The 10,404-nt window shown below is 35.5% G+C and overlaps 1 protein-coding gene across 1 annotated transcript; it reads left to right on the top strand.

Moving 5' to 3' along the window:
* Positions 1-205: 205 nt before the first annotated feature.
* Positions 206-9,905, top strand: aup1 (AUP1 lipid droplet regulating VLDL assembly factor). Its single transcript, XM_060885145.1, has 12 exons — positions 206-520; positions 1,867-2,004; positions 3,595-3,745; positions 5,092-5,282; positions 5,805-5,877; positions 6,773-6,846; positions 7,124-7,190; positions 8,107-8,212; positions 8,399-8,542; positions 8,680-8,831; positions 9,208-9,296; positions 9,410-9,905. The coding sequence occupies exons 1-12, from the start codon at positions 480-482 to the stop codon at positions 9,453-9,455; spliced, it is 1,272 nt and encodes a 423-aa protein (XP_060741128.1). The 5' UTR covers positions 206-479; the 3' UTR covers positions 9,456-9,905.
* Positions 9,906-10,404: the final 499 nt, after the last annotated feature.

The following is a 10,404-nucleotide window of genomic DNA, read 5'->3' as shown; positions in this document are numbered from 1 at the left end:
AATTAATAAATTAATGAATTGATGAATTAACGAATTAATAACTTAAATTAAATTAAATTAAATTAAAATGCTTGAAAGATAGAAGGTCGTGTCCTGTTGCAAACTCCAAACCGCTAGATGTCAGTGTTCGAAAATAAAGACGTGTGTGACAAAGCCTGAGCTGTCCTTCCGAAGACAAACGCTGTAGCAGAAATAGACGTTACAGCTGTTCTGGAATCAGATCAAGGTTTCTCCTGTATGTTTGAAAATAAGAGCGGGTTACGAATAGCCGATCCTGTGTCAGTGTAAAGGAGAATCTTATATCGTGAGGTTCTTTTTTTCCCCCCTCAAATATCAAGACTTCAATATGGCGACGGGGGGATTTCAGATAAATAATACAAGCTAGTGTTCTAATGTAATAACTTTGTAACTCGTTTGAAGACTAGTATGCAGGAATCTAGCCGGTCGGTACTGACAGAAACGTACATAAATCTTTAATAATGGAAACACGGGGTATAGAGCAGATGTTTGACTTTCAGCGGTAAGATTCACATTTAACATTAATGCTAGGTTTAGTTATTAGCTAGTTAGCTACGAAGCTAGTTAGCAAAGGTTACCGAATGTACAGAAATATAGGCTAAGGTCAGCTGAGCTTACTGTAGATGTGATATTGATCATTTAATAACTGGTTTAATGGGTATAAGGTAAACAAATGGCTCGTCGAGCTTGATGTTGTTTACTTGTATATCAGCTATATTTTAATACTTAACATACCCTTGTTTGGCAATAACTAGACTGAACTGCTAGCTTTAACTTAGCCACTAATTAGCTGACTGGCATTCTAGAATGTAACTTGTCTAAATAAGAAGCCAAGCTGATACCTATCAAATTATCTTAGGCTTATCCAGTCTAGATGTCTAATATATCTGTAAATAAGCGTCATAATCTGTTTATTCAATATATGTTATAAGAAATATGATGCTAGTTCTGTATGGAGCTAGCAAAAGTTATTGGTTTTAGTTATCTCAATAGCAGAGTGTAGTCTTGAGTGTCTTAGCCTGTTAGCTGTTTTAGTTTTCCTATTGAACTCAGACTTAAAGTTATTATTAGGCAAGTTTATTAATTGTTAATACGGCATGTACTTTTAATAACTATAGTTTCATGTTGGTTAACCTGGGTTTCTTAACTAACTAGCTAACAGATTAGAGGCTGTGTTTTAATGCGACTCAAAGGAATCAAGCAGAGCAGCAGAATTGATTCATTTGCTTTGAATCAATTTTTGAAATTGATTCAGTGAAATGAAAATAGTGCAATAATGAAGACTGCAGCAGTGATAGAAGTAGAGATGTGCCATTCCAGTACTGAATAATTTCTCACCTGTTTTTATTTAAATATTTTATTTATGTACATACAATTTATATTTACACGTATACAATTTCCTTTAAATATTCACTTTAGTTTTTTCCTACTGATATATAGTATGACTTGCTGTACATTTGTAATCTGCCTAACAAAATTAATGCCAACGTTTATATACAGTATAAGTTTATATATAAGTGTTAAATGGGAACTGATTATGAACACTATCCCCATTAATGTTTTTCATCACCTAAAGTCAATTGTGGCATTATTTTTTATTTATTTATTTTTTTTTTTACACATGCCTTATTATTGTCACATCTTGATCTTGGTTAACATCAGCGGATACATTTTCATCAGTTAAAACCGAGTTATGGAGCCACAGCAGAAACTAGTCTGTAATGAAAATAGTGCAATGATGAAGACTGCAGCAGTGATATAAGTAGGGATGTGCCATTCCAGTACTGAATAATGTCTCACCTATTTTTATTTAAATATTTTTATTTCTGACCAAAACTTTATTTGTAGGTTGCCAAGTGATGGACTGATCCTGCTGCTGCTGCTGCTGTACTCCCCCGTTGGCCTTTGCTTAATGATACTACGTATATTTATAGGTGTTCATATATTCTTAGTGAGTTGTGCACTTCCTGACAGTTTTGTAAGACGGTAAGTAGAAAAGCACATAACCATTTACGTTATATATTTCGATTGAAAGCTCTAGGTTATCCCATTTTGATTTGTCCCTGATTTTGATAAATGACAGTACGTTTTCTATACAATCACTTCACAAATTATTTATGTCTACATGCTCTGAAAGTGAAAGCAAAAAAACACAGAATATTTAATCACTTTTTAATTAGCATCACCAGAATAATTTGGTCTACATATACAGAATTATTCAGCCATATTATAAACAGTTCTCCCATATTATTTGGCAGAAGAATACAAAACATTTTGGCATATTTAGACTAAATAAACTACATACTGCAGAGCTTCTATGAACAATTGGCAGGTCTGATAATACAGTATAATTAGATTAATCATCACTGGATTTTGTGTTAGTATAATATCCCTTTGTGGTAATACATTCTGAATACAGAACTTGCAAAGGCCGATAAAATATACATGCAGAGAAATCTAGAAACAGCCCTCCAAGATTTGCTGCCAGTTCCCAGGAACTGTACTTATTTATAAATCAGATATTTTGAGCTCTGCTGTAATGAAGGCGTTGCAGTCTGTGTTACTTATGTTTACAGCTGTAACAAATGTTTCATCACAGAAATCAAACACATTTAACTACATTTAATATATTGTATTACAAATGATCTATTATATGCTCAACTGATTGATTAAGCATGATATGGGTTATACTAATGGTGTTATTTAATAATAATGTTTTCTCATCAGTCAGGCATAAAATTAAAAACACCTGACTAATATTATGTAGGTCCTCCTTTTGTTTCCAAAACAGCTCAGACATTAGCATCCTGGTGCTAATCTCTTCCCCACTTAGGTGACACACATTCACTTAGACGTTACCATGAACATGATTCATCAGACCAGGCCATCTTCTTCCATTTCTTCTTCGTACAGTTTTGATGCACACATGCCTATTGTAGGCACTTTTGGCAGTGGACAGGGATCAGCAAGGGCATGCAGTCATGTCTGCAGCTGTGCACTCTGTTCTGACACCTTTCTCGCCTAGTCAGCAGTAACGTTTTGGTCATTTGTGCTATAATAGGTTGTTTGTGGGATCAGACTTAATGGTATAGCTTTCGTTCCCCTCACACCTCAGTGAACCTTGGGTGCCTTTGACCCCGTCACCAGTTCACCGGTTGTCCTTCCTTGAACCATTTTTGTTAGGTACTAACCACTGCATACCAGGAACATCCCACAAGACCTGCCATTTTGGAGATGCTCTGACCCAGTCATCTAACTAACACAATTTGGCGCTTGTCAAAGTCACTCTGTTTGCCCATTAATCCAGCTTCCAACACATCAACCATGAGAACTGACTGTTTGTCTGCCTAATATCTCAACCCCTAGCAGGTACCATTGTAACGAGATAACATTAACTTCACCTCTCTGTGGTTTTGATGTTATGGCTGATTTTAATTAGTGTTTGTTAAATGCAGTTGTGATGGTGTTTCATTAGCATACTCATCTGTATAATGTTTATTATTGCCAGATAAATGGCTACAGATGGATTCAGAGCTTTTCTCAATGTATTTTTGTGTATCTTTTTTTGTGTTCCAGATTTATAGTCCGAGTCATGTGCTCTGTGTTGGGCCTGCATGTAAAACAGAACAACCTGCGCTTAAGGGACAAAAATGTCAAGTTGTATGTCAGCAATCACATTACTCACTTTGACCACAACATTATTAACCTCCTTACCTCCTGCCACACTGTGAGTGTCCTTCAGTTATCTTAAGTATCTTCAGTTATGTCTGAAGTGGTAACATAATGCAGTCTAGTTTGCTGTTGTGCTCTCTTGCATTGTTTTACACCCATCATTTGATTTTCTACATTACTGCACTCTGTCAGATATTTTATTAGCTCATGTAACGTAATGTAAGCTTTGTGTTAAATTGTGTATTTCATGTTTTTTTTTTTCTTTCATGAATTTCTTCAGTGAAGTTTTTCAGCTGACTTCCGATCAATTTGAAACATTATTTTGGCAGTTAAACTGGTAAATACTGTGGGTATTATTTAAGTACTCATAAAAGCACTAACTCAGACTAAAGAAAACTAAAGAAAAGGGTTTTGAAGTTATAGGTTTTAAATACACACGTGAAATGAGTCACCTGAACTTTACTATTCTTAGTAAGTGTTTTAACTTACTGGCACTTGTAAAAGTAAAACCTTAAGGTTTTGTAATACAGTTGTAATACATGGTGGCAAATGGCAGATATGGGACGTTAACATAAACCAGTGCTATAAAGCCCAGCCCCAGCATGACAATATGAAGAAAAGTGACTTCAACTTTCATCTTCCTACTGAATCTCTATTTGAAATCCTAGTAGTTTAGTTTATTTACAAAATTACTTTCATGGCAGGTATTTGAGTTTGATGTAGAGACGCATGCCAAGATATTTATATTGATTAACTTTTTAAATGCTAGGTCCAATCAGGGTGCATAACAATATATATTATATATTATAACATTATATCTTATTCATCTTTATAAACAACATGGTAGTGAGCACTGACACGTTTCCTTACCCATGGAACTGGATGACCGTCTTTTTAGGTTCCCAGAATGCTAAATATCCCATAGTAGTTAACGAGTGAGCTTGAAGACACAACTGAATAGCAAGCTTGATAACAGGTTAAGGGTTTAGGTTATAAAGTACAACTATAAGATGTTGACTGCACAGTGTTTTTCATTTATTTTCATTCTTATCTCTATACTTTTATGTATCTTTATTCCATTATTAGTGCTATTAGCATATGCCACGTATGATTGCACTTTTAAGAGAAAAGCCACTTTTAAGAGAGGGAGAGGAAAAAAGAAAGGAGTGATTTGAAGGACAAATATACAACCAATTTAGATTCATTTTCATTTCACGTCTACTTTGTTTATTCAGGCAGGTATACATTAGAAAAATAAAAGGTACAGAATTTCATATGATAAGGATTCATTACCAGTCACTGATTGTGTTCAAATTCTCAGATAATACTCTAGATATCAATAAATGACAAGTAATAGCTCAGTCTGACCTCTTTTTAAAATTCCTGATTTTATCATTCCAGCCACTGTTAGAGGGCTCTTCAGGGTTTGTGTGCTGGGCAAGGGGCTTCATGGAGCTGGGCACTGTGATGGGCAGCAGGGCTGAGCTGGCACAGACACTGCGTGGGTATTGCTCTGTTCCTGAAGCTCTGCCCTTACTACTCTTCCCAGAAGAAGACACGACCAACGGACGTGCCGGCCTGCTCAAGTTCAGGTGAAGAACACCATCAGTTCTGTTTCTTTTTTTTTACTATGCATAAACTCAGTCTCATGAGTCATATAGATGAGTTCCAGCCTGTGTGAGATTGTTTGTCATCTCAGACATAAGTGAAAACCCGGTATGAATAATGTGAGAATGGGCAGAAGGCTTTCTGTAAGGTGCTTGGTGTATACACTTAGGTAATTAGAAGCAGATATGTCCTGGGATGTTTGCCAGCTGCTGAATAAGCTTCCTTGAAGCTGCCTGTCTGGGAGACGATTAATCACCCAATGTGAAGCTATGACAGGGCAGTAATGTGTGTTTGCTCATTACAGACTCTGAAAGCTCTGAAAGGATGTCAAATATATTTGTATTTCCCACTCAGTATCAGATTGAATAATTTCTTCAACTTGAATAGATTAATTAGTCCCTATAGTTATTATTACTAGTAGTAGTAGTAGTAATTTGTAGTAGTTTGAGTATGTCAAATAAAAAAAAATAAGTAAGTAAGTGTCTCTCTCTTCTTCCTCATCTTAGCTCCTGGCCTTTCTCTGTGGCGGATGCTGTACAGCCTGTGGCCCTGAGGGTGAAGAGGCCCTTCATTGCTGTGGTAAACATTAGCAAAATTATCATCAGTGTCATAATTGTCACCTTGTGTTTTTATTTATTTATTTATTTATTTATTTATTTATTATATCCAACACAATTGATGTGGTGTGGGATACATTTATGTGAAAGCCTTTGCTTCTCCATGCCTAATGTATCCATCACAAAGACACTCCCAATAAGTGGTTCTTAACTGTTCTTGATTAATGCCACCTTTTAACAACATTAGCAAGTTTAAAAACAGGATGAAAGAACTCACAAGTTTTCATCTTATTCAACAAAGGCTAAACATGAGAAATACACAGGAAGTTGTAATGAGCTCACTTGCATGTTCTGCTTAATACAGCAGTTGGATTATGGACAGTTTATCCCTTTAACGCAGAGCGTCCATTTATAGACAGTGAGTTAAAGGTTCTTTTGTTATATTTTAGGAAAATATAAAGATGTAAATCACTTGAGCATTAGTTTCTATTATCATTCTTAAGCTCTCTAAATTTTATTGTTCTCAGTCTTTACTATTTTTCTACATAAAAAGAAAGGACGAAAGAACTGTAAAAAAAAATTTTGTGACAGACTCCACTGACTACTTTAAAAGCCTGCATCGTTTTAAGTATTTTTTTATAGTAGCTTGCAAGCATGATGATAATAAGTGCCCGAGTGGAATGCTGTGAGAGTTGATGAAGGTCACTGGATCAGTTGGTATAAACTTGCCTGCCTTGTTGTCGTGTTTTCCACAACAGAAAAATGGAGGAAAAAAACAGGAATTCTATTGGGCAACATCCCCAGAGCAAGTTGAATTTAAGCTCCTTGATCACTTACACAGGAATGGCTGATGCCTCCAGCTATCATGAACTTATAAAACCACATCTGTTTGGCCCTTTTTATTTTTCTCCTTTTAGAATGTAACCGAATCTTCGTGGCTGACTGAATTGCTGTGGACGTTTTTTGTCCCGTTCACAGTGTATCAAGTAAGGTACTAAATATTACTGTCTTTCTTCTACAATTTTACTGTTGACTTTTTTCCACCACAATTCCCTGCATGTAGATTAGAATTCCTTGCTAACCGATTCATGCATTATTCATATAATGTCTTTATTGCATTTTAATGACCATCTTTATTAAAATTATAAAAAATAATTCAATAATCTATTAGTAAGTAATTAAATTAACTAAATTAAACAAAAATTTGTTAACAGGAGTGATTACTTTAATCCCACTCTCTTATCTGTCCCTTTATAAAACACTATCAGGTGGCTTCCTTCAGTGCAAAGGCAAGATGAAGAATCACATCAAGAATTTGCCAACAGAGTCCAAGAGGTACCTTCTTAATGTTGCCTTTACATATTTATAAAAGTAATAAATACATGCGTGTAAAAGCAGCAGCGTTTACAGGGTTGCAGTAACTGAAAAATACTATAATCCAAGCACAGTGTGTAGACATTAACAAAATAAATAAAATAACAGTTAGCAAAATCCCAGTTTGAAATTAATTTCATCTAAGGATTACTAAAGCCATTTATGTTCGTTCTGTAATTAAGCTGTGGTTATAGAATGTGGTTATACTGAATGTTGGCACGGCTGTGAATTCTCTGCAGACTCAAGTCCCACAAGGTGAGTGCTGTGGGTAATCACATGCGTGCAGATATTCTGTATAAAGAGCACAATGGTGCCTTTTATACAACAGTTCTATAAACGAGAATATCGAGTAAGTGACATTTTGGACACAATACAGGCAAACGTTCTGTTTATTTTTGTTCCTTTAGCAGAAATAGATCCTGAAAGTAACCACATTCAATTTATAGTGCATTGGCTTGCAAGCTCGCATTGATTTGTACATTTCTGTTAAAGGTGCTTCAGGTGAATTTAACATGCCGTCTTCTTTTTCATTTTAAGTTAAATTCCTGAAGAAGCATTTGCTAACGCTTACTTATGTTACTTAGTTATGTTAACGTTACTGCAGTGGCGTCTTTTGAATTAGGAAGCCGAATTATACATGGCGAAAACAGGCAGGTGGAGTGATACACAGTAAAACCTATCATTGTGGAAATATAGACTCTTTTGTAATGCTGCCCAACCAATCAGCTTCTTTGTTTGTTTTGTTGCAGTTATTGTATTACGTTAAACTTTATACTATGTGTTGTCTTAAACACTGATGCATCACATGAGAACTTGGACAAATAAGGCAGTCTTTCTAGGTTTGATCTTTTTTTTAATCTATTGTTCCTGTCTTCAGATTCTGGCCAACCAGATTGGCGTTGTCTCCACACAGATCACCAAAGCAGACAAAGCTGAGCACATCAAAAGGAAAAGGCACACAGTTTCCCACACCACACACCTAGGTAATTACTGGTTCATCTGGCAGAAACCATACAGAAATATACAACCTGACTTATTGTATGCTGAATAAAGATTTCATGTTCTCTTTACTGCTAACTTTGAAGAGTCTGGATGACAGTTTTTGTCTAAGCTGCCACTTTGTGTCAGAAAGCTTTAATTAGTATTAATCACACTATTTTACCTTATAGATCTGGGAGCCAGGCCCCGAACTGTGGCACAAGGTTTTCTAGGTACGAGCACTGGGGCAGAGGATCCTAGAGTGATAAGGATGGCGCATCAGGTGAAGGAAGTTCTACCAGATGTCCCTCTAAATGTCATTACCAGAGATTTGCGTAAGACGCCTTTACTAATCTCAATCAAACGGCATAATTCATTTCATGTTTCTCTAACTTAGTTTATGCTGTGCATCATTTTTCATTGTGCATTCTAAGGTCTACTTTTGCATTGAGTGTCCTGTATGTCCATTTAGTGCAAACAAACTGTGTGGATACAACTATTACCAACCTGCTGGAGAGCACTGAGCAGTATCATACAACACCAACAGAAGCTGCACCATCAGGCCCATCACAAACTTTAACCTCCACCTCTCCTTCTGTTCCTGCTCCACCACCTACTGTAAAGGTGAGAAGGATTCGGTGATCACACACAGCCACATCACTGTGTGTAAATATCTTGAATATAGTTGAAAAATCAAATGCTTAACCAGTTCACACTTTTATATTACCATTTCCCATAATGTTATATAGCCACGATGGCACCAACGGTACCATTTCTTACTGCACAGTACACGGATCATACATCAAAACATTATTCATTTTTATATTTTGTCCTAACTGGATTAAAATCCTGGATCAGAAACTTTATAAAAGAAAAAGAAATGTGTTGTCCATGTGTAAGAAGAACCTGCTTTTCATGTTGTCTCACGATGCTGTTGTGCAACTTCATCTATGTTTGTTCAGGCAATTTTATTATTTTATTGTTTTGTTTTAATCTACAGCCAGCTGTCAAATCTTTTGGGAAATCACCAGCAGACAGACACATGTCTTTACAGGACAGAAAATCAGCCTTGTATGAATATGCACGAAGGTAAATATATATATTATTCGACAAAGAAGAAGTTTATTTCTAAGAGAAATGAAGCTGTTGGTAATTTAAATTAAATTACTACGGTGTTTTTCTTTTTTCTCCCTCTCTTATAGACGTTACATTGAGAAATATGGCCTGGCCCTAGAGGAAGACTCATGAGTGTGGACACACTTTTCAACACACTGCTCAAGTTAATTGACGGACAGTTTATTGGAGTTCAAACAATGTTCCTAAAAAAAGAAGAAGAAAGCATTACACTGACTTTACCTGCAGCATTTGTGTTCAATAAACATATGAAAAGAAGGATTGGCAATAAGAGGTTTGGAATAAGTTGACTTCAATGGATTTTTATTAATCCTCTTGCATGGCAATCATGCATGTCTTTTTAATGATTTCTCTGCTACAGAAAAAAAAATTATTTTGGTAAACAGTTTGTACTACACCCCAGTACCAGTGGAACATCTCATATTATTTTTATAAAGTTCAGAACTAGAGAGCGAATTAGGAGCTTGGCATTTTGTGGTACTGAACAAAACCCAGCTGAGGTTATGTTGTAAGGATATGTGTTGAACCCGTATCAGCCATTAAAGATCATTTATACATGAACAATCTTTTTGTGTGTCTCAGAAGTGTAATTAATAATGTCTTTATTTTTTTATTTGTTTTGAATAGTGTTGAGTGACAATTTGCAGTTTAATTTAATATATTTGTCTATACTAAACTCGTTTGTTTTAGAAGTCAGTCATGTGCATCATCTGCCATACATTTTCAAGGTATTTGACATTCTGGTGCTTGTTTAAAAACTAACAATGAAACTCTCAGGGCCTGTTCAGTTTACATGACTTACTTTTCAAGGCAGATCAATAATATTTGCAACCAATTTATGGAATCATAAAAATCATGTGGCTAATTGAAAAATCTTAATATTACACTCTTTTCAGTAATATTTTATTATGCACATTCAGACTTATTAATAATACCATGCTCATAGATATGTTGAAAGAAACTGGTAATTGCATACATAGATGAAATACTCACCAGCCTTAAATACCCATGTAAACCACAACAAGCAAGTGCTGTTCATGTCTCCAGAGAAATCATCTTTGCA

The sequence above is a fragment of the Tachysurus vachellii genome, chromosome 13, assembly GCF_030014155.1.
Source record: "Tachysurus vachellii isolate PV-2020 chromosome 13, HZAU_Pvac_v1, whole genome shotgun sequence".
Taxonomy (NCBI): domain Eukaryota; kingdom Metazoa; phylum Chordata; class Actinopteri; order Siluriformes; family Bagridae; genus Tachysurus; species Tachysurus vachellii.
Note: the sequence above shows the minus strand (reverse complement) of the source record. Positions and strands in the feature narration are given on the sequence as shown.